This window comes from Apteryx mantelli, chromosome 23 (genome assembly GCF_036417845.1).
Source record: "Apteryx mantelli isolate bAptMan1 chromosome 23, bAptMan1.hap1, whole genome shotgun sequence".
NCBI lineage: Eukaryota > Metazoa > Chordata > Aves > Apterygiformes > Apterygidae > Apteryx > Apteryx mantelli.
The window spans coordinates 1,388,895-1,414,887 of NC_090000.1; the positions used below are offsets into that span (position 1 = coordinate 1,388,895).

Genomic DNA, 25,993 nt, shown 5'->3' on the forward strand with positions numbered 1-25,993 from the left:
AGTGTCCTCGTGTACAGGGTCCTCCGGGCCCCGGGACCCCCGCGTGCAGGGTCCTCCCTGTCCCCCAGGGCCCCCCGTGTCCAGGGTCCCCCCGGCACCGGGTCCCCCCTGTCCCCCAGGTCCCTCCGGGTTCAGGGTCCCCCTGGACCCCCCGTGTATAGGGGCTTCCCCTGTCCAGGGTCCCCCCTGCCCCCAGGTCCCCCCGTGTACACGGTCCCCCCGGCACCGGGTGCCCCTGTCTTCCAGGTCCCCTCCTGTACAGGGTCCCCCCAGGTCCCCCAGGTCCCTCCCTGTCCAGGGTCCCCCCACACCCCGGTCCCCCCGTGTACACCCATCCCTCAGGTACCCCTGTGTACAGGGTCCCCCCAATCCCCCGTGTCCCCTGTGATCCCGTGTCCCTCATGATCCCCCATGTGCCCCCGTGTGATGCCCGCGCTTCCCCATGTCCCACGCGTCACTCCACGACCCCACGTTATCCTTGCGCCTCTCGCGTTCCCCCGCGTCCCCGGTGTCCCCCCCGCCCCCCTGCGTGCCCCTGTGGGGCAGGCGCCGGCAGCCCCAGGGAGGGAGGGTGGCCGCCCCGGCGGGCGGCGCAGGGAGGGGAGGGAGGCCGCGTGCCCGGCGGGCCGAGGGCAGGCGCTTTATTGGCGTGCGCGGGCCACGGGGACGGCGGGATGGCCGCCGGCGCGGCTGGCGCGCGGGGCTTGAGGTCCGGCCCGGGGACGCCGCCGCGGCTCTCCATCCCGACCCGGCCCGGCCCGACCCGCGGGCGGAGGGACCCGCCGTCACTGGATGTCGGCGCTCTGCTCGCTCAGGCTCTGGGAAATGTCCTTCCACAGGGAGTCCAGGCGGACGTGCAGGTCCTCCATAGGGACCGGGCTGTCCTGAAACTCCTCCAGGTACGAGGGCTGCGAGGACAATTTCAGCTTCATTTCTTCCGTCTCCCGGTCAATGACGCGGGTGAAGTCCTCGATCTGGAGGTAAGTGTCCCTCCTGAACTCCTCGACCTGCCGCTGCACTTCCTGGGCGAGCTCCTCCGCGTAGTGGTCCGCCGGCACCGGAGACCCGGCGGCCGCGCCGGCCAGGCGCTCCCGGAGGCTGACGGGGTAGAGGCTTAGCTTCACCTTGAGCTGCTCCAGGTTCCTCTGGATCTTCTGGTGGAGGTCTCCAGCGTTCTGGGTGAGCTTCGTGGAGAGCTCCTGGATATACTGGTTGAGTTTCTCCGGGCTGGCCTGGGTGTGAGGGACAACGTTCCTGTGCAGCTCCTCCATGTTACGGTGGATCTCGCTGAGCAGCCTGTCAGCGTACGGGTGGAAAATGTCCTTCACCTGGTCGGTGTGAAAGGCTATTTTATCGGCATAGTGAGCCATGAACCTCTGAACTTCGTCCACGCCCTCCAGGAGCTGAGCCGTCACGTCTCGGCTGGGAAGAAGGTGGTGCTGGAGCTCCCGCGCCTTCAGGGACACCTGGTCCAGGAGCTCTTCAGTGAACGGCTGGAGCTGGAAGCGAAGGTCCTCCAGGTGCTTGCCCACTTTGTGGTGCACCTCATCCACATACGGGGACAGCTTCACCCTCAGGCTCTCCAGCTCCTTCCTAATGAGCTTGCGCAGGCCGTCGGAGTCGTGGTAGAGCCGGGGCTGGAGGCCCCTGTTGAGCGGCGCCAGTTTCTCGAGGAAGTCTCCCATGTAGCTGACTCCATCCTGAATGCTTTCCTTGAGGTTTCTGCACAAGACGGGGGCAACAGTTAGTGGTGTGAGCCAGCGGGTGTGAGGGGCCGCAGCTGGCCCCCCGCGGCGCCCCGAGGCGGCAGTGGAGCACTCACTTGATATCCCGGCCAGGCTTGGCGCCCTGGCCGTGCTCCGGGCTCTCCTTGTCGCTCGTCAGCTGGCTGAGGTACTCCCAGAAGCCGCTCCGGGCCAGCTCCGCCGGCGACACTGCGGGGACCGGGCAGCAGTCATGGAGCCGCCTGCGGGCGCCGGGCACGGACAGCCAGGGAGCAGCCCGGCCCGGGATTTCCCCAAAACGGGGCCTGGTGGGGGCGCCCCGGGCTCATGCAGTACCGTCAGCGCGGGATCCTGCTGGGAACCCCCCACCCGGCTCTGGGGGTCCAGTTTGGAGGGGCTGGAGCACCCGCAGCTCCCGCTGCGAGCACTGCAAGGTGGCACGAGCAGCCTCGCGGATGAGTCGCCGCGTCGGGAAGCAGCACTGGGGAGCCCGGGGGGACATGGGACCCCCACCCGGGGCAGTGCCTCCCGCCCCCCTTGCTTTTCGGCTCTGCCCCGTCCCAGGTTGGCCAGAAGGAAGCTCCTGGCAGCGCGGAGCAGCACCCACCTGGCAAGGTGGCCAGGAGGGCGAGCAGGAGCGTGGCTCTGAGGGACATCGTCTGCCGGGGCAGCCGGCTGCGGCGCTGCGGGGAGAAAGAGGCGGCAGAGGCGAAAGTTAGCAGTGGGGTCTCCTCCCGGAGGGCTGCTGGGCAGGCAGGTGGCTCCTTTTCTCCTCCTGCGTTTTGCTGCTTTCCGCAAGGATCTCCCTTTCGGGGTCCAAAGCAACATCGCTGCTGGAAGGAGCAATGCCTGTGCCTGCCAGGGAGTGCGTAAAACGCAGCCCAGGACCCTGACTCCCGCGGTCGGCAGCCGCGCTGCCCCTCCGCCCCTTACCTGGCTCCTGGTCGCTGCCTGCGGCCCCTTTGCTGGAAGCCCGGCGCCCAGCTCGCTTTATATCGGCGCCCGCCCGCGGGAGGCAGAAGCGCCGGGGTGATAAGGCACCAGCGCAGTGCTGGGCTTTTTGGACCTCGCGCCATGTAAATACAACGTGGAGGGTCACCGGCGTTCCTGAGAGATGACGTGAATGCCGGCCGGCTGACCGCCCGCCCGCCTGCCCGTGGGCTGCCTCGTCCCTCGCCCCCTTCGCGGCACCCGCACTGCTCCGGTTCCCGCTTCCCGGCAGCCGGAGCCCGGGGCGGCCCCGTGCCGGCGTGATGCCTTGCGGGGGGCAGAGGGAGCGCGCCTCCCCTTCCCCTTCCCCCAGCACCTGCCGGAGCGCGGGCACTGCGCCGGGAACGCCAGCCGGCCTCGGCCCCGACCCCGCTCTCCCCATGGCCGAGGTGCCGTTTGCCCAGCGATAAGGCAGCCCCGTTGTTTGCTCTGCAGGTTTCTCGGGATGAGGCCGGTCCGGCGTGCACCGCCGACCTTCGTCTCCCGGAGCGAGCCGGCTCGGGAGCCGGCATGGGGCAGGGATTCGCGGGGGTGGCAGTGGCAGCCCCCGGGGCTTGGTCACAGTGTGCCGGAGCCTCCCGGCCAGCTGCCGGAGCGGGTGGCTGGGGCTGAGCCCAGCAGCAGCTCTGCAAAGCGCACATCCCGCTGCAGCGCCCCGCGCTGCCTCCCATGCCTTGCAGAAGACCATCACTCTGGTCTGGGCCACTTTATCCCAAAGTCTGCTGGCGGAATGGCCCTGTTTCCACCCGGATCACCCCCAGCTCAACACCTTCTGCATGTTTCCATCCCAAGCCGCCCTTAATCCAGGAGGGAACGCCGGCAGTTTCAGTTCGGGTCTTTTCCCCGTGAAGAGGGGCTGCGTGCCGTAAAAACGACAAGGAAACGCACCGCAGCGGAGCAGTGCCCCGGCGCTAGCAGCGGCCGGGCTGCGCGAGGGCTGCGGGACGTGGGGCCGGGGCCGGGCTGCTCACGTGCCCCGCGCTCATGCCCAGCCGCTCACGAGCTGCTGACACCAAAGTTTTAAATCGGGAAAGGGGCAGGGAGGGGGAGCGCTGCAATGTTTGCTCTGAAGCAATCGGCCGGTTGCAGAAGCCGCCGGCAAACACGGGCAGGAACGGGCCTGCCGGGAGGTGTCCGCTCCCGCCTCGGCTCTCCCTGTGGGGGCAACCCACGGCCAGCGCCTCCGCGTGCCGCTGCGGCCCCGGACGGGGCTGCCTTGCCGGAGACCCTTAGTGCAGTGTCCTTGTCTTCACCTCTTGCATGTCTCCTTTTTCCCCCCAAGACGTTCCCCGTGTCCAGGAGCGGTGACCCGCTTGCAGGGGTGTCCCCACGCCAGCCCCACCGCCCCAGCCCCCCTCTCCTCCCTCGCGGGCACCCCTGGCCCCGGCACCCAAACTCGGAGCGCGGGTGGAGGCGGCCGGACCTCGCATCCCAGCCCGGGGCGGGCAGCATTGCTGCTGCGGGAAGGAGGGACGCAGACACGGCGTGCACCACAAGGCTCCCGTTTATTCCTGCCCCCGCGCGGGCCGCGGCTCAGGGGGCCTCAGCTCTCGGCCTGCTCGGCGGTGCTGAGGAAGGAGGCCACCTTCTCCTGCACCTCCTTCTCCAGCAGGTCGAGGTGGTCTTCGACACCGGCCGTGCCCGAGTCCAGCTTCTGCCGCAGCTCCTCCAGCCGCTGCACCAGCTGCTGCCCGAAGAGCTCGCCGTAGGGAGCCGCCTGCCGCCGGAAAGCCTCCACCGTCTGCCCCACGCGCTCGTCGAGGCGCTGGGCCAGCTGGTGCAGGCTCTCGCCCTCGCTGCCCAGCGCCTCCCGCAGCTCCTGCGCCAGCGGGCTGAGCTGGGCGCGCAGCTCCTCGCCGCTGGCCGCCAGGCGCCCGCGCAGCTCCGCCGCCGCCCGCTCCGCCTGCAGCGACAGGCGCGCCAGCTGCCGCTCCAGGCCGCCCTGCACCTCCTGCGCGTAGGGGCTGAGCCCCCGGCGCAGCTCCGCCACGCTGCGCTCCACCTGCGCCTTCAGCCCGTCGGCCAGCGGCGCCAGCTGCCCCTGCAGGCTCTCCACGCCGCTGTCGATCTGCTGCTGCAGCCGGTCGGCGTAGGGGCGCAGGGAGGCCTGGGCGCTGCCGGCATGCTCCTGCAGCCGCTCGCGCAGCTCGGCGCCGTAGGGCTCCAGCGCCCGCCGCAGCTCCCCGGCGCTGCGGTCCACCTGGGCGCGCAGCTCCTCCGCGTAGGGGCTCAGCTGGGCCTGCAGCTGGCGGATGTTGGTGCCGATCTGCTGGTGCACCTCGTCGGCGTAGGGCGACAGCTTGGCCTGCAGCTCCGCCAGCTCCCCCTGGATCTGCTCCTTCAGCCGCTGCGAGTCCTGCGCCAGCCGGGCCTGCAGCTCCGTGGCGAAGGGCACCAGGCGCCGCTGCAGGTCCGTCGCGTACGAGTTGACGGTCTCCAGGTTGCTCTGGAGCAGGGTGCTGCGGGGACGAGGGGGTCAGGTGCCCTGCGGCTTGCACCTGCCCCATCCAGCCCCCGCAGGCCGCCAGCCACCCCCCACCTACTTGAGCTGCTTGGTGAGCTCAGCTTGCTGCAGCTGGTCCACAGTGTCCTTGGCATTGGTGCCCAGCTCCATGAAGTACTTCCAGATCACGCTGGCCACCTGGTCGGCGCTGACATCGGCCCGCGAGCCTGGGGGCACAGGGACATGGGGCTCAGGACTGGCCTGTCCCCACAGCACCTGTGCTGCCTCCCAGGAACGGGTGCCCCAGTCCTCGGGGGCCCGCACCCACCCGCCCCTCACCTGCGACCGCCAGGAGCACCAGCACGAGGGTGGCAGCCTTCGGAGACATCCTGAACAGCAGGGCACGGCCGCGTCTGCGGGAGAGGAGAGCAGAGGTGAAGGCACGCAGGAGCAGGCAGCCCCAGTGCAGCACCCGGGCTCCCGGAGATGCACCCAGCAATGCACCCAGCAATGCTCCTGGCAATGCACCCAGCAATGCACCCGGCAATGCACACAGTGATGCACCCAGCAACCAGAGATGCACCCGGCAATGCACCTGGTGACGCTCCCAGCAATGCACCCAGTAATGCTCCCAGCAATGTGCCCAGCAACGCATGCAGTGATGCACCCAGCAATGCAGCCGGCGATGCACCCAGTGATGCGCCCGGCAATGCTCCCAGCAGTGTCCCCAGCGGTCCCTCCCTGACTCCGCCATCGCAGCCACCTACCTGTGCTGCTGCCGGGCTCCGGTACCTGCCGTGCCGGGGTGCACCCGGCCGTATTTATACAGCAGCAGCACCCGCGCCGGCATCCACGCGGGCCTGTGACACATTCCCCAGCTTGGACTTTAGCAAGGTCGCAACGTGGAAGCACCTGACGTGTGCACGGTGCCGTCACCGCTGAGAGCCCTGCCAGCTGCCCGGTGGGGCGCCAGCACCGGCACCACCAGGCTGGCCCGGGCGAGACCCCGCATCCAGCACCATAGCACCCTCCCCGCTGGGGCAGGCTCGAACCCTCCCCAGGGCCCCGGCTGTGGGGACCCCGTGCAGGTGGCCACCGAGCCCCGCCGGGGAGCGCCAAGGGAACGGCCGGGGCCTTGCACCCGCTGCACGTTGCGCCCGCGTGGTCACCTCCTGCCCTTGACGGGGCTGGGAGCTGCACGTGTCCTGGCCGTGGGCAGCGGGGCGCTCAGCACATGCCTGGGGGATGCTCGACCCACCGCGCACCCCGGGGGTGCGGCCGGGACCCAGCAGCGACGTGTCCCAGCCGGGTCAAAGTCCAAGGCTGGCAGGGGGCAGAGATTAGCAAGGGGACGATGATGCTGAGGTCCAAAGAGCCCGCGGCCACCTCGCCGCACCCACGGCGGGGCCCGCGGCTGAGGCAGAGCGTCCCGTGGTGCCCCGTGCCAGCCACGTGCGCCCGAGGGTGCAGCCCCGGCACAGGGCGCCTGCGGCAGCTGGGGCTCTCCAGCCGCCAGCACCCGCCCTGACCCTCACCCGGGCGCGGAGGCAGCCCAGGGCGCCCCGGCAGAGCGCCGGCTCCTGGGGCCGGTGCCGCTGGATGTCACCCTCGTGCCGTGGGCGCCTGCACCAGCCCCAGCCCTGTGCCTGCCCGGGGCACCCTGGGGCCTGCCGCCCACATGCACCGTGTCTGGGGCATGCACACGCACACACACATGCACATGCACACGCACATGCACATGCACACATGCACACGCACATGCACACGCACGCACACACACACACGCATCCACATGCATGCACAGTCAGGCAGCAGCCTGCCCCCGGCAGCAGCCTTGGCCCCTGGGCACCAGGGGATTTCTCAACTCCGGGGAGGACGGCAGGCCCCTCCAGAGCAAACCGGGCGGCCGGAAAAGCAGCCGTAAACGCGCCCCCCTCTCCCCGCCGGCCACGGCCACTGACCTTTGCACAAACACCCTCGGAGGCGGCTGTCGGGGAGGGTATAAAGGGGGAGCCCGGCACCGCCCCGGCTTTGCAGAGCCCCCGGTGCAGCGCGGCCAGGTGAGCGGGGCGGCCCTGCAGCGGGGCTGGGGGGGGACACGGGGGTCGGGGCCGCCGGCGCCTCCCGCCCAAGGCGTTGGGCCGTGGGTGCAAGCCCTGCCGCCCCGTGCCACGTGCTGCGCTCTCTCCCCAGCCATGAAGGTCTCGCTCCTGCTCGCGCTCGTCTGCACGGCCATCCTGGCGGCGGGAGCAAGTAAGGGCCCGGGCGAGGACCGCGGCAGGAGGAGGAGGAGGACGGGGCTGGGGCGCGCGGGGCGCCCGCACGGGGATGGCACGGCCCTGGGGCGCCTGCCCTGCCGTCCCCGCCGACGGCGGCTTGTGTTGCAGGGGCCGAGGCGCCCGGGGAGCCGGCGGCGCTGGCCACGAAGGTGCAGGAGTACGTCCAGCAGGCCACCGAGGTGGCCCGGAGCGTCCTCGCCACCGTGCAGGAGTCGGAGGTGGCTCAGCAAGCCAGGTGCCCCCGCCGCGTGCTCCGCCGGTCCCCGGAGCCCGGACGCCCCCGGGGCTGGCCGGCTGCCGGCCAAGCCCCCGGCGGCCCCTGACGGCCCCATCCCCTTGCAGGAAATGGCTGGCGGATAACGCGGCGCTGGCGAGGCAGCAGCTGGCCTGGCTGAAGGAGCGCCTGTCGGAGCTGTGGAAGCGGGCGCCGGCGGCGTAGCCCCTCGGCGCGCTGGCGGAGCGGCGGCGGCAGCACCCAGGGACCCCATGGAGCAAGGCGCCGGCTGCGGCGCGTTTGTGGCAATAAAGCGGAGCTGAAGCGAGACGCGTGTGGCGGGGGTCACTGGCGCGGGGGCGGCGAGGAGGAGCGCGCCGCGCGGGGCGAGGAAGGGCGCGGGCTGGGGCTGCTCCTTCCCTGCAATGCCGGGACCCGCCAGGGACGGGCGAAAGCAGCGCGCTCGTGCAGGCACCGGGGCGGCGATGCACCGGGGTGGTGATGCACCGGTCGCTGTGCCGCTGGGGAGCCGGGGCAGCGGCAAGGCAGCCCCCACCGCGCTGCAGCTGCCTGCAACGGCAGGACGAGGCGTCCAGCCCTTCCTGGCCCAGCGCAAAGCCCTGAGCACGGGCAGAGCCGCACGCGGCACCGAGCCCGGCTGTGCCCCAGGGTTGCCCGCGCCGCCCGGCAGAGCCGAGACGGGCACCCACCGGCTCGAGGGCTCCGGCAGCAGCGGGGAGCACCCACGCCGCAGGCTCCCCGCAGCGTGGGCTGCAGCCCCTCCGCCCCGGCCGGCTCCCTGCAGCCCCCACGGCCCGCAGCACCCCCTCCCTACCCCCTTGTTGCACCACCACTGCCCAGGGCGCAGCTGAGCCCTGACCCCGCTCATTGCACAGGTGCCCACAGGCAGCCTGCCCCCCCCTCCAGAATCCACTGCAAAGACTGAGCGAGCTCCAATAACTTAAGTCATGTTTATTTGTCAAAAGAGAGGCAAAGCTGAGACAGACCCCGACTTGGGGAGGGCAGGTGGCGGGAAGGAGGATGGGGGTCCCCACGGAGGAGCTCCGGGGCCGGTCCCCACAGCCTCCCCGGGCGCGATGCACCGGGGCCGGGCTGGGGGCGGCCGTGGGGCCCGGGGGCGGCAGGAGCAGGACGGGGCTCAGGCCACGCTCTTCTGGAGTTCATCCAGGAAGCTGAGGAAGCGGGTCTTGAGGTTCTCGGCGTAGGGGGTGAGGCGCTCCTTGAAGTCCTGCACCAGGGGCGTCACCTTCTCGCGGAAGTTGCTGAGATGCTCCAGCACCTTGGCCTGGTACTCAGCAGCCTGGGGGATGCCCTTCTCCCGGATCTCCTCCAGCTTCTGGCTGAGCTTCTGCCGCAGCTCCTCACTGTGGGGCGCCAGGTTCTTGCGCAGCTCCTCCACGTGCCCACGCAGGCGGTCCCGCACCTCCTCGGCCACCGGCGTCAGCTTCTCCTGCATCAGCTCCACCTTCTGCTTGGTGAGCTCCTTGAGCTCCTGGGCCACGGGCGCCAGGCGCTCGCGGTACTGCTCCACCTCCTCCGTCCACTTCTGCGAGAACTGGTCCAGGAAGGGCCGGATCTTCTCCTTCACCTCCTCCAGGTCCTTGCTGAGCTCCTTGCGCAGGGCCTCCGTGTCCTTCAGCCACATCTCCCGCAGCTCCTTGTAGTAGGGAGCCATGTCCTCGTGCAGCTTGGCGGCGGCCGCGCTCAGCGTGTCCAGGTTGTCGGCCAGCTTCAGGCTAGGGAGAGCAGAGCGGCGGGGTCACGCACGGCACGGGGCACACGGGGACCCGGCCACGGCCACGGCCACGGCGGACACCCCGGCACGCGCCCGCCCCGCTTACTCAAGCTGCTTGCCCACGGCGGAGGCCTCGAACTGGGCGATGGCATCCTTGCTGCTGGCCTTCAGCGTCTCCAGGTACACCTCCACCATGTCCTTGAGGCGGTCCAGGGGCTCCTGGGGCTGATCATGCTGCCAGAAGTAGCGGGCCTGGGTGCCTGCGGGGCAGAGCGTGCCGTGCTGAGGACGGAGCGCCCGGGAGGGCCGCGGCCGCCCCGTCCCCATTCCCGCCGCGGCGCCGGGCGCTGGCGGGCCGCCGTGCGAAGCCCCCGGCTCTGCCCCGCTTGGAAGGGGCCGGGAGGCCCGGGAAGCGCTCGGCAAGTCGGCGGCTCGCGGCGCCGCGTGCGCAGGCTGGGCTGCCCCGTCCTGTCCTGTCCCCGGGCGTCTGCAGCCTCCGCCCGGCGCTGCCGCCGCCACCACGGCGTCCGGACCTACCCGTCAGGAACACCAGGGCGAGGGCCACCACCACGGCTCTCATCTTCGGGCTCGACCTGGGGGCAGAGCGAGACAGTTGGGTGCGGGCAGCACCGGGAAAGGCCGGTCCCGGCGGGAACGGCGCTCGGCAGCCGGCCCCGCCGAGCCCCCCGGCCCCGCGGGGCAGGAGGGAAAGCGAGGCACCGGGGCGCCGAGTGGCCGCCCCTCGCCGTGCCGGGCTGCCGCTCCCGCCGAAGGAGGCAGCTGGGGGAGCGCAGGCGCTTACCAGCTCCCTGCTGCTGCTGCTGCCGCTGCTGCCGCTGCTGCCGCCGCGCTGCCGGCCGTCCCGAGTGAGCCCGCCGCTTCCCCACGGCCGCTATTTATGCAGGAGGGGGCAGCTATCGCCGGAGATAAGGCAGCGCCGCAGAGCAAGAAATCGCTCCGCGCCGCGGGCGAGGTGGCGCGTAGAGTTCAAGGATCGTGCGCGCGGCCCGGGAGCGCCGGCTTGGCAGGGGCGGCCGAGCAAACAGGAACTTCCCGCGGGACGCGGCGCGCACGCCAAGCAGCCTGTTTACGCGCCGGGTGACCCAGATTCCTGCCTGCTGCTTCAGCCCCGCCAGGGCCTCTCGGCAGCCCCCGGGTTTTGGCCAGGAGCCTGGGCACGAGGTTTATACCTGGGGGGATTTGGTCTGCTGCGCCCCAACCCCTCATCTTCCTCTCGCCGCCATCGCAGGCTGCTGCCCCATCCTTCCCCGAGCCGGCAAGGCCGACGCCAGCTGCGTCACCCCCACAGCCCCACGTTTCCCGGCGCAGCCCAGAGCCAGGTTTGGCCGCACGCTCGCCCCAGCCCTCCCCAGGACCTGGCCGTTGGGCAAAGGCTCGCCGTGGGGAGCACAGCCACCCAGGGCATCCCCGGGGACCCCATCCCTTGGGGCGCCGTGGCCTCGCAGGGATGCTCTGGAAGCACGGCTCCCTTCCCTCGTCTTGGGAGAGCAGCTTTCCCTTCTCTGCAACTCTCTTCTAGGCCTGCACCCATCACACCTCCTGCCCTCCAGCCGCGTGGCTCCTGTGAAAGCCTGGCTTCAGCAGGACCTACTTGGCAAAGGGTGTTTAAGCCCCAGCGCTGCCTTTCCCTGCCCCAAGAGGGATGTGGATGGATGCAGCAGACCCCCGAGTTAAATGCTGCAGCCCGCTGAGGGGGTAAAGCAGGGCGGGCAGGGAGCTCTGCCGGGCGCTTCCCAGGGAGCGAGGAGCTCCAGTATCGAGGAAAGAAACTGGGGAGCAAGGGGCTAGAGGGACAGGGAAAGGAGCAAGGATCTCAGCATTGCAACAGATTGGCAGGGCCCTACCAAAAGCCCGAGCGAGCAAAGCCCAGCTGGGAAAAGCGGGGCAGGGGCCACGCGGCCCTGCACACCCCGCACACTGCAGAAAGCGGGGCTGGGTGCTGCATGCCGCGGCCCGGGCTTGAGGTGCTCAGCGTTGCTGCGGGAGCGGGACCTCTCCCCTGCTGTGGGGCCCTGGAGCAGCGGCGGCGGCAGCAGCTCCACCGCGGGAGGAACCCGCCGCAGCCGCACACGACTCAGCTGCAAGATGAGTCAGCCGCGGCGCAGCCCCGCTCCGACTGCCTCCGCCGGAGGTCACGGCACTGCAGGGGGGGCAGGGACGAAAAGCCAGCGATGTCAGAAAAACATCTCGCACCAGGGCACCAGCACGCCCACGCCGCCTGCCCGCGCTGCAAGGAGCCGGAGAGCCGGCAGCGAGAGCCGAAGTGTTGGGGCTCCGCGAGCTCCGGAGACCCCAGCAGCAGAGGTCCAGGAGCAGGCCGGGCACAGAGCACCCGCAGGTGCCGGCACCCTCGAGCCTTCCCCCCGGCCGTGCCGCCTCTGGAGCTGCCATCGAGCAACAACACAAACACGAGGCCACAGAAGATCATAATCATGATTTTATTTGTCATGATCCCACTGTCCAACTAATTGACTAGTTGCAAGTGACCCACAAAAAAATGGACTGAAGATTTTACTGAAACTTTTTTTAGTCCAACATAAATGAGGGAGAAAAAAATACTTCTGACATTTCCAAAAAACAGAAATAATAGCAAAGTATATTAATATACATTCAACATATACTGCGCGTATTGATTACTACAATACAAAGCAATGATAAAAAAAGTGTGATACTGCGAAATGGCACGGTTAAGCGAGTCCCTGCTTTTTTGGATGCTTACTGTAGGGTGGCTGTCAACTCTCCCAGAAATACAGTGTCATGTAAACAAAAGGAAAACAAATCAAAGGTACAGAGCAAAAGGCTTTCAGTGTTTCTTGGTATCGTCCCGCTGAAGTCCGGCAAGCCCTGCCTGGTTCCCCGCATCCCCCCCGACCCCGCACACATATGCCACCTATTTCACAAGGTTAAGAAATGTAACTTGATAGCTATACACCAACAAAACTCGAGCGACACTAGGAGTTCAGCAGAAACGCTGACCTGGGAGATGCTGTTTGTCAGCTGCAGAATGTTTTCTCCTTTCTGGTTTTTGGGATTGCAGATCCATTTAGCACTATTTTCTTTGGGGGCAGGGGAAGGAGGAGGGAGGATGGGGAAGAGGCATTGGTAACGGTAGCAAATTAACCTTTGCCATGCTGGTTTCACACTTCCTTCTGTGCAAATTCAGGAGGGCTGGATCGGTTTTTCCTTTTTTAAAAAATATTCCAAAAAAGTGTCAATAAGAAAAATTTTTGTTGTAGCTCGTAAAGTTCCGAAGGCAATGATGACACCAAACACTCCCCGAGCCCCGGCTGCTGGGGGGCTTTGCTTTCTAGCAGTCAAGGAGAGAATTAAAAGAAGAACAAAGAGGAGATCTATGCACGTTTGAACTGTATAAAGGAGAATACCACTTTCGCCACTGGCACGAGAGAAAACCAGTCACAATTACAATGTCATTAAAAGAAATAAAATACTTTGAACAAAAGGTGCAAGTCACAATTCATATAGAACAGAATCTAGTTAAAAATTTCTCTCAAACAGAAATTCCTTTTGCCTTTTATTAATAACAATAATAATAAAACAACATTTACCAAAAAACAATTCCTACATGATCAGGAGGAAAAGCTAAGAAAACAAACAAAATCTGTCTTCCCTACGTTAAGCCGGGAAAAAAGAAAAAAAAAGAACAGAAAAGTTGTATGTGGATTTGAAAAGGAAAGGTTAAGGGGTGGGGGGCAGGGGAAGAAGTGATCCTTTTACACAATGACAAGATGAAATAAAGAACAGGAGCAGACGAAGAGGAGACGAAAAGCATATTGCACCAGGGGTCGGCGTTCCCCACCTGCGGAGCGGAGCCCTGGGGCGGGAGGCGCCGGGGGCTGCTGGGGGCACCCGAAGGGCCGGGCAGGCCGGCACTTCTGTTCCTCGCGTCGCGGTGGGCCCTTCCCCAGTGCAAAGGGGTAGAAGGTGGAAGGACAGCAGGGCCCCCAGCCGCCCAGAGCCAGCTCTGTGCCCAGACGGCCACGCGTGGGGCCTGGCTCCCCAGCTCTGCCGTTGCGCGCCCCAGCACAGAGCTTCCACCTGCCTCCTCCCATCCCGCCACGGCGGGCTCCAGACGGCAGTCCCATCCGCTCGGACCGGCTGCCAGGCCCTCAAGCAGAGGCGGGCGGAGGGCGAGAGCGGCCCCATGTCCCCCTTGGGCCTGCCTGGCCCCGGACAGTGAAAGCCCTCCAAACCAGACGCAGCGCTCAGGCTCTGTGAATCCTCTGCCGACGTGTAGGACTCAGGTTCTCTGGTTATTTCTGTGATAGCTGGAGTTACAGGCAAATATGGCAAAAATTAAAGGAACCAAAGGAACAACACACTGGATGAACTGATTATGAGGAAAGGGGCCATGGTATTCCAGTTAGTCAGAAATACTACGGCAATTTGGCGCAATGCTGCTAGATACTGTTGGTTTAAAATGGACCTTTTCATTTCAAAGCTGTACATAAAACCTGCAAGAGAGAGAGAAGAAGCAGAGATGTGTTAAAGGACACCACAGGAAGGCAATTCTGCTTCCACAGCCCTTTACCAGTTGTCCCAGTCCAGGCCCACAAGCCGTGCCCCAGAATAGAAGAACAGCAAAAAAATAGAGGAAGCAGCGCTGCCCCAGGGTGACCACAGGCGACAGCAGACAGCCACGAGGGCAGCAGCTCGCAGCTGCCAGTCTCTTCCCCAGACCTGTGCCAAGATTAGAGCAAGCTGACAGGGAAGGAGGCACACGAGGAAGCCGGGCCAAGAGGCCTGCGGGTCTGCCACCAAGGCAACCCTGGAGCAGGGGGACAGCCAGAGGGGGATGAAGGGCACTTGAATACTCACTCCCTCCTTGTTACACCCCTGCCTGCTCCATCCCGAAGGGCACCTCCGGGTGCTTGTAGCTCAGTAGGACGTCTGTAATACATGTCGATGGGTAACAAGAAGTGTTTAGGTGCTGGTTGCCATCGCCCAGGTTGGGATGCTCTTGACCTTCCAGACTGTCCCCGCATTCTGCAAGATCAAAAAACAGTGTCAGAGTGCATACAAAGAGCACCACGAAGTTAAAGCTTCTGCACATCTGCGGATTCTGCAGATTCTGCTTTCTGTGGTTCAGGCCAGCTGGAGAGGTTGCCCCCATTCCTCCAGGAAGTCTAGATCACTGTTGCCACAAGTCCGGGCTCTGGCTGACAGCAGCACCCAAGGGCGGAAGCTCTGCAAGCTGTTACAGGTTCATAGAGTACATTGGAGTCAGGAGGGTGGGGGGGCTGAGACATCCATCCAAGCCTCAAGTACAGCGAGAAACTGAAGACTTCTCTTTAATTCAGTTTATCCAAAAAGTATTGAGGGGGATACGAGCACATCAGCAAGCTCCTGCTCGTGACTGATGGCCAAACCTTCAGTCACCACAATTCTGCCAAAGCACCTCCATCACCCTGTTCTCAGCCACCCTTCAAGCAGCACGCGTCCCCCTGTAGCCTGCGCCCCGACCTTGCACCCTGCAGGCTCTGCTCATTGGAACGAAGCAGAGACAGCTTTGCAGCCCAGACTGCCCTGTCAGCCCCAACAACGCGGACTCTTTCCAATTCCTGACCCACACCCTCAGCAGAGTCCCGTGCCCTCCATGAGATGCCTCCGCAGCCTGGTCAAGTCCTTACCCTCACTCTCCCTGTCACGCAGCTGCTGACTGGCCATGAGTGATGACTGGCTGAGGACAGCATCCGACATCCGAGCAGAGCTTAGCGCTTTTCCTGCCATTAAACTCATTCCAGGCAAGTTATCTAACTGCACCTGCGAAGACAAGGGGATGCAAGTCAAAGAGGGCTTAGAAAGATGCACCCTGCTGCTCCCCCCCGATACCTCTGACAGGCTGCCTGGGGAGTCTGTGCAAGCCTTCAACGGGGACTTCCCAGTACAAGCAAGAAGTGTCCATCAGGGACAGCTTAAGTGCAGCTGATGTCACCTCAGCACATAAGAACGGACTGGACAATCCGAGTCCCTTCCAGACCTACATCTCACTAATTAGGGGAGAGTCCTTCTCTTCCAGCACGCTCGGGAGCTGTAGCAAAGAGCATGTCAAGATCTGGGCATGACTGTTCCCAGAGGGCCAGCATACGGAGGAAGCAAAGCGGTTGCTCTCTGTCAAGATCTGAGCCGTCGCGGCCAGGTTGCTCAGCAGCACTGCAGAGCCCAACGCTGGGTTCTGTTTGCCCGTAAAGCCCTCTGCAGCCAGAGCCCAGCCTGGCGCACCCCAGATGATCTCATCAGAAACGCCACGGGGGAAAAAGGATGCGAGGGCTACAGCAGCCAGCCCTGAGGTAAACCAGGCAACGCAGCGGGAAAGGAGGAGCACTTCCAGATTGGCCTCTGCTAAAATTATTTCAGTATTAAGCAAAGTGGGCATACTAAGTGAAGTGTCCCCCACAGCATTTTATTCCCAGCAGCCTCACAGAGCAGAAAGCTGTCTGTTCTACACTGGACACCTCATACATAACCCACACGCTTCAGGGAAGCTCTGCACTGTCTTAAGACCTGCCAGGCACAGGCCTCTTCAAACCTACGTAGGCATCATCACTGTTCTGTATGGTGTGATGTCTCTGCAGGGTCCTGGGCCGCGGATGCTCACTGGACGTTGGTCGTGCAGGGTAGCCCAGTCCGTTGTGGTCAGGCACCTGCATCGCTTGTCCAGGGGAACTCCTGTCCATACAGTTCCCTACGACGGATTCTTGAAAATCAGACAAGAGAGATAAGTGACAGATTAGTACAAGGAACCTGCAGCTCTCAGTGACATGCCCCACCACAAAACTGTGGGGTCTCACAGGTCTGATGGCATGAACACGCACTCATCAATGAAAGAGCGGCACGCTGCTGGCCAGTGAAAAGGCAATCAACTGGCTGTTCTTGTTCAAGCCATGTGCAAGAGCCCCACGGCACAGGAACTAGTCCCTTTCCAGCTGCCCTCCTGCACTGCCGCCTTCCCCTAGAGCCCGAGCTCACCCTGCATCCTCCTCCTCCCTGCATTGCCTACAGTACACAAGAGAGGAGGGAGAGGTGTCTCCCTGACCTCCCATCAGGGATGTTCCAGCAGGGCCACTTGGCAACTGCTAGCAACAGTCTTGCTGGAGGAGTTGCCAGGTATTAGCTTTTATCAGATGACTTCTCCCTGCCCTCCCGCAATCTGGCTGTAGGGGAACATGAGTGTTCTGCCTGGCAAAGTCCATCTGCACTGCAAGCTCTTATGTCTGAGGGTAAAGGCTACATTCCTATCAAGCAAAACCTAGCGTCATCAAGTACACGATGTTTTGAATAAAGTACTGAGCTATGGAGAAGCCTATCATCCATTCTGATGTACGTAAACAGCTCTCTTGCTGTGAGTAGCTCTTCGGAGCACAAACAGGCGGACGTGGCCAGAAGCACTAGGGAGTCACCCAGAAGTGACAGCGCTGCAGGTAGATCCCCAAGTCCATATCTAATCTGGTGTTTTGGAGATTTGGTCAGCAGGAAGCAATCCCCCAGTAGGGCCAGCTGCAGCACATTTCCCGGTTGGGACCGCAGACTGGGAGGTGCATGAAATATGCTCTCCAAGGAGATGTGTCTGTAAAAGTACCAAAAACTTTCCAACCCAAATCTACCATCTGAGCATTATTTGCAGGCAAGCAAACAAACATCTTCAGCACATTGGTCCAAATGCCCTTCCCTACAGGAATGTACCACCCTCTGTCACAGATATTGCAGTATTGCAAGAAACACTTCAGGAGGAAACCAGAAACACAGCTGGCCTTTCTCTTCCTTTGCACAACCACAAGGTTAAGTTCGGTTAGCAGTTCAGCTTTCCTGGAAAAGCAAGAAACAAAACACGAGGCACACTGGAAAACAAAGTGTTGGAAAGAGCAGGGAAGTGCCACCCACGCACTGCTTGGGCTGCTGTCCCAGCTGTGGTAGCGGTTGTTTGAGTGGGCAGATGTCAGCAATCACTCCTGCAGCTCCACAAACAACTTCAGTGCAAAACTGCTGTCAGAGCAAGACAGGCTAAGAGCGACCAGGCCCAGCAGCGAGCCCTCGGTAGCAGCCCACATTCCCAAGATGACAAGGGATGGGGGGATAAATTCCCTCTGAGCTGCAACTGCAAACAAATAGGGTCCTGACCCAGAGGAAAATCCAGCACTCCCAATTCCTGGAACAGTAGCATCTCTCAGGATCCAGCTCAGGCAGCAGAGGTAGGAAGGCCTGAATTCTCATTCCCTTCCTCGCTCCAGTCACATTCCAGTAGACCAAACCCACAGCAAGAATACCCTTTATCCACATATTCATAAGAGATCTGGCTCCTGCACTCGCTGGTCTTTGTGCAGGAGTGCAGCATGTGACACCAGCAGTGTGCACAGTGCCACCCCAGCCAGTTCCCCAAGCGCCAAGGAAAGCAGTTTTCCCGCGGGCAGTATTCCCAGTGCTTTGTGACAGCTAGAATGGAACCAATCTGTAGCGGAGTCATTCAGATGCAGTTAAGTCGCATCCCAGAGACAGATTTGGTTGACACTCTCGCAATCTCCAGTTACTGTCTGTGGCAGATGCTCAACAGACAAGCCAAGGCTTTTCAGTCAGGGTCAACACAGTCCCTTAGAGGGTACAAACACTCCTGAGTCACTGCAAAGTTGCACCCCACTTTCTAGCGGAAAATGCATCTTATATAAGCTGCAGAAGAGGGAGATAGCTGCCCTTTCAAGAAAAGCTGCAGCTGCTTACAACAGTACAGTGAAAATACCTGGACAGCTCAGAGACATGGCTGAAGCAGCCAGCCTTTCAGTGGGGGGAGGAGGGGAAGTCAGCAGGCAGGAAAGCGTCATGCTGGTTTGGGTTTAAATCTCCTCCAGTCGTTCTGTAGTGCCTGTGCACAGCACTCTTGATAACATTTGGGTTGCGCTATACGCAACTGAACAAAACACAAATGCATTAGTGGTATTTACATTGAGGTTTTATAGGATTTAATTGTAGATAAGTGTACCTAGGCTGCTTAGACGTCTAGTCCATTTGGAACTGAAGTAGCACAGGCCAGATTCCAACTGGGTTATTAAAAGCAGGAGGAAAGTCTGGGCAGTTACATCTCTGAACATAGTTTACTACATGAGCCCTCCAAACAGTCCCTGTCAGAAGGGCTTACACAATACTATTTGTAAACATTTACTTGCTTTTACTCATTTACAAAGTCTTGTAGTCTAAAGTCCTCCTCCCTTGTGTAACCAGTTCTAGCACCATCCGTACTGAGGCAGAAATTTGGCTTCCGACTTCACTAAATCTTGGCATTTCACATAGAGCTCATCTAACTATGCCTACAGTACTATGGTATGAATTTATGGTTCAATAGAAAAAGGAGCTCTGGAGCTTGCAAACTCTGCTTAACCTGGTGTAATTCTTCCCTTTCGTGCCTCAAGCACAGTAGGGAAGTTGAGGTCTGACAGAGAAAACACATCAGTAACCCAACACTGAAAAGCACTTCAGAAAAGCCGTGCTGTGTCCTTATGCACCTGCCTCGACTTGGTGGGGCCGAGGCCTGGGCTGCCCACTCTGCTCTCTGAGCAGGTTTTTTCCAGCACAGTCCTTTCCCAACAAGCCTGTGGTGTGTTCCCAGACAAAGCAGGGCCTCCTGTGCCCAGGCACAGCGTCTCTACCCCAAGGTTCTCTGGGCCAAGGGAAAGCTGGTGGCTTCAGACCCAGCACAGCTCAGTCCTGCAGTGGATACCAATGTACCCACTTCAGCCTGGAAAGCCTCTCTTCAGAGACATCTGAAGGAGGAGGTAGGATTTTGTTTTTCATAAAGAGAAGGCCTGTAATTACGGCTCTGGGAGGGATTACACTTACAGCACATCACTGCCAATGCAGCCACCAAGGAGCAAGAATGCAACTGTTTGCAGCTGGGAGAAAAGGTCTGCAGATGCTAACGGCAAGTTTAGCAAACCTCACTTTCTTCAGAACCAACCCCTTCTAGCTCAAGCAGGGCTAAAATCTTGCTAGCGCTGCTTCCTAAAGTGCCAGAGGAGCTAGTGCAAGACGGACTTAGCAGGAAAGGCATTTATCAGTGTTCTTACAGCACATGTTTATTGAAGCTTTAGCAATGCCTGGCCTCAAGGGTCTGTTCATGAGGGAAGGGGTACACCACTGCAGCTGGGGGTATGCTAGTAACTTAACTCTTTGTAGTCTACTGTTCACAGAGGATGGGAGATGTCACCAATGAGAACTAACAACAGTTCGTGGCATCTCTGAAAGGGCAGCAGGACTCTAGGACCTCTAGTCTTTACCTGTCCCAAAAGGGGGTCAGTTTCTAAGGCCAGAACCTGGTCCAGTTCCCTCCTTATTTACCAATTCCTCTCCTCACCGCTTATTAGAGAGGCTGTGCCTGCAATTTACCGAAGGCCACAAAAGCCAGAAGAGTCTAGACAGATCTGTGCTACGTGAAATACATCACAAACCCCTGCCCTGCTGGACAGAGAGCGCGTTCTCTGGCAGGGACGCACGCAGTACGCAGCCATCGCGGAAGAGTCCGCTCCATCTAGGCAAGCGGCACAAAGCCTTACCTCTGCTGGGCACTTTACTCCTACTGAATCCAGCAGCGGGCTGATGTCTGTATTGATGTGTCCCCAACTCCTGCGCGTGATTAGCAGTTCCTAGCAAAGATTCTGGGTCCCCGTGCCCTCCTGCATTTACAAGCAGAGGGGTATCGTGGCAACCTTTGGTCAATGTATTTGAATTCTTACTGTCTGGAAAGCTGTCCCTGGTACCCTCACACGCACAGTCCTCCTCCATGCTCTCCGAATGGAACAGAGCTGGCTGGTGTACGTATCCATGCGGTGGCACTGACGCAGGTACCTGCTGGATACATTCTTGCGCCCTGATTTTTAAGAGATGCTGGGGGCTGCCTTGGGCATGGTACGTGTCAGCACTCTGATAAGGCAAAGATAACGACTGACGCTCCGAGAGGTTCTGTCCCATGCTGGTGCCCATATTCCCAGCATCCCCTTGACTCATATGCCTGAACAATTCTTGAAATTCTTGCTGCTGCTGCTGTTGCTGCTGCTGCTGCCGCCGTTTGATGAGCTGTGCAAATTCTGCTTGGGGCAGCCGCATGTCCGTGTGCCCTGTGAGCGAGTGCCGGGGAGAAAGCAGTCCCTGGAGGATGTGTGGTACCTGCTGGTGTCGGTTGTAGTCGGGAGGTGTCGGGGACAACAGTGCTTGCTGTAGTGCCGATGCAGTGTAGTGCTGCTGTTGCTGATGTGCGTTTTGAGGGAAACTGGGGTACTGGTCAAGCTGTGGGACTTTCAGGGCTTGCTGAGTTGGAGGAAACCCAACTCCTCCTGATGGGCTGTAGTTGCTGGGGGAAACACGAGGCTGCTCCGGGAACAGGTGGGGATGTAAGTGCACCTGGTCATAGTTAGCAGGGGGATACCTGTTCACATTCAGGCTGCAAAGAACAGAAAAACAAGTGACTGTAGTGCAGCAGCTTCAGCTAAACACAGGTCTCTTCTGTGGCCATGCCCTGCACCAATCTGAGAGAGCAGGGATGGCCCAGCTACCTCAAAGGAGGCATGACCAGAGTCATGTGCTCCAAGTGACTCATCTGGGCCAACTGAAGTGTAAGGTGGTGTACCCCTGGCCAGTGCAAGTGAAGCAGAACCCACGACTGAAGAGGAAGGCATGATTTGAAAGAAGTTCCCATTCTTACACAAAAGCAGCCCTCTGCTTAGGTTTCCTGCTTGCTAGCAAATAGGACCCTGGCATGAGGCAGTGACAGCCATTCCTGGAAAGGATGTGCTTCCTAAGCCACGTGCCTCAGCAGCCTTGAAGACTGCCAGAGCCCCCACTCGGGGTCAGAAGTGCCGCCCAGTGGCGGGAGACAGATCACTCCCTGCAACGAGTGCCCAGGGCTGGCAAGGAAAACGGGTCTCAGTCGAATGAACAGCAGCTCTGTCTGACCCATCCCCACTTCTCCTTCCCTCTTCCCAGCTCAGAGGACTGGTGCAGGCAGGGCTGCTGACCTTACCTGTGCGACTCTGCACTGTCAGCGCTGAGCTGCTTGGACAGCTGCCTGTGACCGTACGTGAGGGAGGCCATCAGGTTAGCGCGGTGCTGCATCTGGATCTGGTTGGCACTCGGGCTGATGGACATGCCCCGGGAATGGGAGGACATGCCCTGCCCTGCCACAGACGCCCCTTGCAGGAGGTTGTTGCTGACCATGTCGCCAGGCTCCTGCACTTGGATAGTGACCTGCTGAGGCTGCGATTGCTGCTGCAGGCCCAGGCACGTCAGCCCCATGGCTGGGGGAGGGGAGCAGTTACCAGACTGTGGGAAGATTGCGCTGTGGGACGGCATCCCTTGGAACTGGGACTGGGAGGCTGCACCTACGAGGAACAAAGCCTTTCAGCGCCCACGCCAGCCTGCAGCAATGCTCAGGAGCGAGCTCTGCTCGGCACAGAAGTTGCTGCTCTTCTGGACCTCCTGCAACACTAAGAATGCCAGTGTATTTCTGTGGGTGGTGAGAAGAGCGCTACTCCTGACTACTCCTTCATGCTGCGCCAGCGTGCAAAGGTCACAGCTAGAGCCCCTTGCAGGGAAAGAGAAACAAAGCTGAGTTTACAGTGATTTGCATAAATCCAAGAATATCAGCCCTTCCTCCCCACCCCCAGAAGCGATAAGTAAGGATCTTATGACATGAAATGTAACAACACATTCCAGCTGGCAGATCCTTGCGAGCTCTTGATAACACCAGCCCTTGCTGCCAGATGGAGAATCTTTTACATCATCAGCAAACCACACAAGGACTACGACGTAGGGAAAAAACGAAAGCCCCCAACACCCCCACAAACTGTTTTCCCCAGAGCTTTTATAAGACCATACGGTTCTGCCAAGTGGCCCGCCCAGAGGAGCGCAGATGGCTCAGTAAACTGTCAGTGCTTACCATGGGACTGTAGCACACTGCTGCTCACAGGAGGTGGGCTACTGTTTGGCTGCCTGAAGAGATGGTTATTAGGGTGGTTCGGGGGTGGGCTGGATGGCTGAATCCGTAACCTATGCAAGGAAACAAGCACCTTTTCACCATTCACGCTCCTCATTACAATGCTTTTTCAATTGCGAGAGCTGAAATTAAATGCTGTATTTTTGTTGTTTTCAATAAACAGCCCTTGTTTAGGATCCTAAGCTTTTCACAATATGGTTTCTAGCCTGAGGGCCATCTAACTTCCTTAAGTCATGTACGTAGCGAGCATGCCCCAGTGGCCAGAAGAAAAACCCTGGGACAAGGACACCACAAGTTCTCCTCCTGATTCACTGTGGCCTGTGACAAGACCTTCTTTTCTCCTTTCCAACGATTCAGCCTGCCTCATCTGCAAGTCAGGGGTGACAAAAACAAGGACTGTTACCCAACAGAAAGCCTGAAGAGGTTTGAGAAGCCCAGAAACAGCTCCCAGTAAAAGACACCAGAGAAGCTAACTTACTGAAACTAACATATTTTCAAGCTGGTCAAAAGGTAAAACTCTCAATTATCTGTTTAAACCAGATTTGTGCCTTCAAAGCACATTTCTGCTACTTCCAAAAATCCTTTGGACAGAATCCGGCTGAAAGGCTCCCACAGACAATGGCATGTGCCCCTGGAAACTGGCCCAGCCATTCTAGCTTTACACATATCCAACCTGGCCCTGGACTCTCCCAGGCCATTAGCTCATCGCTGGGCTTGAGTAAGAGTAAAACCCATTCCCCAGAGCCGTAGGGAAACAACTTCTTTACCTCTGAAGCTGGTGAGTGAGCAGAGCTGGCTGGTTTTCACATGGAGCTTGCAAAGGTGGAGATGGCTGAGGCGGTCGGATACAGTCCTGAGCCAGGTACCAGAAAAAAGAAGTATTTGTGATCAATAATGCCTCAACTAATAAGTTTAGAAATTGCTGATGCGTGAAGCAGGATATATCCAGATTCTCCAAACATTCAATCCCTGACTGCAGCTTTTGCTATGGTAGCAGCTGCGCAAACATCACTGCCAAGTCCTTCAGGCTTGCTTCTCATTACAGCAGGTTGAGCAACCTCTACCTTGCCACATAAAACTACTCTCCTCAATCCTACTGGGACCCCCTCAGTAGTTCTGTCTGCAGCAAGGCAGGAAAACACAGCTAAGGCTTCAGAGGACCTGTCTCAGGCTCCAATACCTGAATCTGCTGATGAAGAATCTGATGGTGCTGCTCTTGCTGGTATAACATGTGCTGCTGCTGTGTCTTCTCCAGTGTCCTCTCGTCCATGTGCCCACCATACATCTTCTGTAGCTGCTCACACTCCTGCAAGGAATCCAGCATACCCTTGAGGTGACCTCTTTGTACACAGCATGCTCACTGTGCCAAAAGGTGCTATTCCGTCATCTATCTGTCTGAAAAAGCCAGCGAGGAAAACCTAATCCATTTAATTTGGGGGAGTCAGGTGTGTAACAACACAGCTAGCTCAACTCTTACACAACAGAAAAGAAATAGGTGCGCGTGACACCAAGCTGGTACCATTTCATTCCCTTAAAATGAAAGCACAAAGCTCCAATCATGATAACTTCAAGGTGAAAAGAGCATCTCTTATTTCTACTGTGTTGCAAGGTGAAGGTCCTCTCCTGGGGCCAAATCCAGCTCAAGTCATCTTGAGCACTGGCTGCATAGGTAATAGCACACAGTATTCTCCAAAATACAGCAGCAAAAAACGCCCCTTTCCTGGGACGTTCAGGAGCAGCCTGAGAACTTTGCTGCCACAGGAAACATGGGAGATAGGCAGCCGCACTGACAGTGCCAGCAGACCAGGCAGCCCATGTGACAGCACAGCACGGGCTCGTATGTGGATCAGGCACCACCACAAGCAGCGCAGGCTGAGAACAGACCCTGGAGCTCCAGAGGGGGATTCTGAAGGAGAGCCCCTTCCCTCACTTCATCTCTGGGGACTATAATGCTTAGGCTCCACGTCCCCTCCTTGGTAGGGATTTTTGTAACTTACACTTCTGTGGTCCTCCAAGTTCCCAGAAAAGGGAGGTGGAAGCCCCCAGGGTTCCCAGAGTGCAAGTGAGCTACACAGGACATTCAGCAGAGTTGCTACAGACATACAGGAGGGAACAGCTCCTCAGCTGGGAAGCCACTGAATGTCCACAGCCAGGAGGCACATTAGGGGCAAAGATTTCACCCTTTGCTTCCTGAAGCAGTAAACTGGAGACAACAAACAGCCCTTGCAGAGGCTCTTTCAATGTCTCTCTTTTACCTGCTGAAGCTGTTTGATGCTACTGTTATTGCCCATCTTCTCCAGGTGGGCTTTGAAAGCCTGGATGCTGGCAGCACCATCAGAGAAGCGGCGAACCGGGGAGAAGCGTTCAGTAGGGAGGTGCAGGGTATTTGAGTCCTTGTAAATAGAACTGAACACATGGGGAAGTGGGTTAGTGATGCCAGCTGAAAAACAAACTCCACTACAGAGACATTTAATTTACTCCAGCCGTGCCAAGTTCTACCTGCCCACTCATCCAGAATAAATCACATTTCAGATCAAGAAATGAAGTGCCATCAGCACTGTGAACTGGAAACAGGATTATCAAGTATCCTTGGTGCCTGGACAGATAAATGTGTTTCAAGGTTGGAGATGATTCAACAACAACCAGATTAGAGATGGGCAACGACTTGTCTATCCAAACCCATCCATCCCTCTGATAGAAAAGGCCTAGAGAAACCCTTCAGCACTGTAGAAATGTAGACTCACTAGTCACTTCCTAAGCCTTCTAAGCTCACAAAGGCCCCAACTACACTTCACAGCCCTTGGACTGAAATCACCTCTCCTAACACTGGCACACTCTCCATTTAGAGAGGGACTGCGCACATGAGAGGACAGGCTGTGCTGATCTCTCTGAATAAGAAAATCTGCTGGCTTAGACCATACATTGCTGCTGCTGGATCCCTAATGATCCCTTACCAAGCCCAGATTCTTTTCCAGAAGTTGGTGTTTGGAAAGCAGAAGCTCGTAGGTTGTACCTTCAGTTTAACAGCCAAAATATCTATCGGCTTTTTTCCAGAGCTGATTCCCCTAATGTTGGGGCTCCTCATTAAGGCAGTCAAGCACCAGGCTCCTTCCCTGCCTTCAAGGCTGCATTCTGTATTATTACTAACAAAGCTAACTTTCCCTATGCACACAAACGTGCCTTAGCACAAACAGAATCAAGTTTCTCTCTGTGCTCTAATGGCTTCTGTGCAGATTCAATCTATAAATCCAACAACCAATATTAGAGTATGGGATGCAACAGTGGCCTTCTGTGAGCAGGTCATGGAGAGCAGGTTTTTGTAGTATCCCTCTACCATCCTGGTACTAAACCCACCAGAACACCACCTAGCTGCATACTGCTGCACTACTGCAGGCAAATTAGTGCCTTAGCTACTCTGAGTACAACTCTTTACCAAAGCCTGTTCCAAGAAGTAAAACAATTTCTCCTGAAAAAGCTCTCCCTTATCAGAACATGACTGATGCTGGAACATTTCCAAGGTGTTGGCTTCAGTTACTGTCACTTAGCCTGGCTTACCAGAGTGTGCTTCAGTTTCT

The 25,993-nt window shown here is 59.8% G+C and overlaps 5 protein-coding genes across 15 annotated transcripts in view; 1 reads left to right on the forward strand and 4 right to left on the reverse strand.

Annotated features, from left to right (window-relative positions):
• Positions 1-654: 654 nt before the first annotated feature.
• APOA5 (apolipoprotein A5) lies at positions 655-3,567 on the reverse strand. Its single transcript, XM_067310205.1, has 4 exons — positions 3,484-3,567; positions 2,332-2,407; positions 1,823-1,934; positions 655-1,722 (listed from the first exon to the last, which is right to left on the reverse strand). Exons 1-4 carry the CDS (start codon positions 3,490-3,492, stop codon positions 786-788), a joined length of 1,134 nt encoding a protein of 377 aa, XP_067166306.1. The 5' UTR covers positions 3,493-3,567; the 3' UTR covers positions 655-785.
• A 635-nt stretch (positions 3,568-4,202) lies between these two features.
• On the reverse strand, positions 4,203-7,136 carry APOA4 (apolipoprotein A4). 3 transcript variants are annotated; one of them, XM_067310121.1, is made up of 4 exons: positions 7,119-7,136; positions 5,497-5,570; positions 5,258-5,384; positions 4,203-5,173 (listed from the first exon to the last, which is right to left on the reverse strand). In XM_067310121.1, exons 2-4 carry the CDS (start codon positions 5,543-5,545, stop codon positions 4,258-4,260), a joined length of 1,092 nt encoding a protein of 363 aa, XP_067166222.1. In that variant the 5' UTR covers positions 5,546-5,570; positions 7,119-7,136; the 3' UTR covers positions 4,203-4,257. The 3 variants fall into 3 exon arrangements, with proteins under 3 accessions (XP_067166222.1, XP_013814308.2, XP_067166221.1); XM_013958854.2 differs by lacking the exon at positions 7,119-7,136 and adding an exon at positions 5,925-6,383; XM_067310120.1 differs by lacking the exon at positions 7,119-7,136 and having other exon boundaries at positions 5,497-6,382.
• APOC3 (apolipoprotein C3) lies at positions 7,134-7,978 on the forward strand. Its single transcript, XM_067310122.1, has 4 exons — positions 7,134-7,217; positions 7,351-7,410; positions 7,545-7,671; positions 7,779-7,978. The coding sequence occupies exons 2-4, from the start codon at positions 7,353-7,355 to the stop codon at positions 7,873-7,875; spliced, it is 282 nt and encodes a 93-aa protein (XP_067166223.1). The 5' UTR covers positions 7,134-7,217; positions 7,351-7,352; the 3' UTR covers positions 7,876-7,978.
• Positions 7,979-8,607: 629 nt separating this feature from the next.
• On the reverse strand, positions 8,608-10,430 carry APOA1 (apolipoprotein A1). The gene is made up of 4 exons (XM_067310119.1): positions 10,209-10,430; positions 9,944-9,999; positions 9,513-9,666; positions 8,608-9,407 (listed from the first exon to the last, which is right to left on the reverse strand). The coding sequence occupies exons 2-4, from the start codon at positions 9,984-9,986 to the stop codon at positions 8,810-8,812; spliced, it is 795 nt and encodes a 264-aa protein (XP_067166220.1). The 5' UTR covers positions 9,987-9,999; positions 10,209-10,430; the 3' UTR covers positions 8,608-8,809.
• A 1,416-nt stretch (positions 10,431-11,846) lies between these two features.
• The window catches only part of SIK3 (SIK family kinase 3), a 110,024-nt gene continuing 95,877 nt past the window's right edge, over positions 11,847-25,993 (reverse strand). For 7 of the 9 annotated variants that reach the window (XM_067309988.1, XM_067309990.1, XM_067309987.1 and 4 more), the window contains 9 exons: positions 24,674-24,824; positions 23,599-23,724; positions 23,186-23,271; positions 22,362-22,471; positions 21,447-21,804; positions 19,984-20,867; positions 15,979-16,142; positions 15,076-15,208; positions 11,847-14,431 (listed from right to left, as the gene is read on the reverse strand). In XM_067309988.1, the coding sequence (XP_067166089.1) occupies positions 14,274-14,431; positions 15,076-15,208; positions 15,979-16,142; positions 19,984-20,867; positions 21,447-21,804; positions 22,362-22,471; positions 23,186-23,271; positions 23,599-23,724; positions 24,674-24,824 (2,170 nt within the window). In that variant the 3' untranslated portion in view covers positions 11,847-14,273. The remainder of the gene's footprint in view (positions 14,432-15,075; positions 15,209-15,978; positions 16,143-19,983; positions 20,868-21,446; positions 21,805-22,361; positions 22,472-23,185; positions 23,272-23,598; positions 23,725-24,673; positions 24,825-25,993) is intronic. The other 2 variants (XM_013958868.2, XM_067309985.1) reach the window with 2 other exon arrangements.

Bases quoted from the DNA above. Each gene is read 5' to 3' on its own strand.
- APOA5 (XM_067310205.1), bottom strand. The intron at 1,935-2,331 runs GTGGGTGCTGCT...CGGTCCCCGCAG, and splicing joins CCTCCTGGCCACCTTGCCAG to TGTCGCCGGCGGAGCTGGCC. The intron at 1,723-1,822 runs GTGAGTGCTCCA...CGTCTTGTGCAG, and splicing joins AAGCCTGGCCGGGATATCAA to AAACCTCAAGGAAAGCATTC.
- APOA4 (XM_067310120.1), bottom strand. From the start codon at position 5,911: ATGGCGGAGTCAGGGAGGGACCGCTGGGGACACTGCTGGGAGCATTGC. The intron at 5,385-5,496 runs GTGAGGGGCGGG...CTGTGCCCCCAG, and splicing joins GGTGCTCCTGGCGGTCGCAG to GCTCGCGGGCCGATGTCAGC. The intron at 5,174-5,257 runs GTAGGTGGGGGG...TCGTCCCCGCAG, and splicing joins GAGCTCACCAAGCAGCTCAA to CACCCTGCTCCAGAGCAACC.
- APOC3 (XM_067310122.1), top strand. From the start codon at position 7,353: ATGAAGGTCTCGCTCCTGCTCGCGCTCGTCTGCACGGCCATCCTGGCG. The intron at 7,411-7,544 runs GTAAGGGCCCGG...CTTGTGTTGCAG, and splicing joins CATCCTGGCGGCGGGAGCAA to GGGCCGAGGCGCCCGGGGAG. The intron at 7,672-7,778 runs GTGCCCCCGCCG...ATCCCCTTGCAG, and splicing joins GAGGTGGCTCAGCAAGCCAG to GAAATGGCTGGCGGATAACG.
- APOA1 (XM_067310119.1), bottom strand. From the start codon at position 9,986: ATGAGAGCCGTGGTGGTGGCCCTCGCCCTGGTGTTCCTGACGG. The intron at 9,667-9,943 runs GTAGGTCCGGAC...TCTGCCCCGCAG, and splicing joins CGCCCTGGTGTTCCTGACGG to GCACCCAGGCCCGCTACTTC. The intron at 9,408-9,512 runs GTAAGCGGGGCG...TGCTCTCCCTAG, and splicing joins GCCGTGGGCAAGCAGCTTGA to CCTGAAGCTGGCCGACAACC.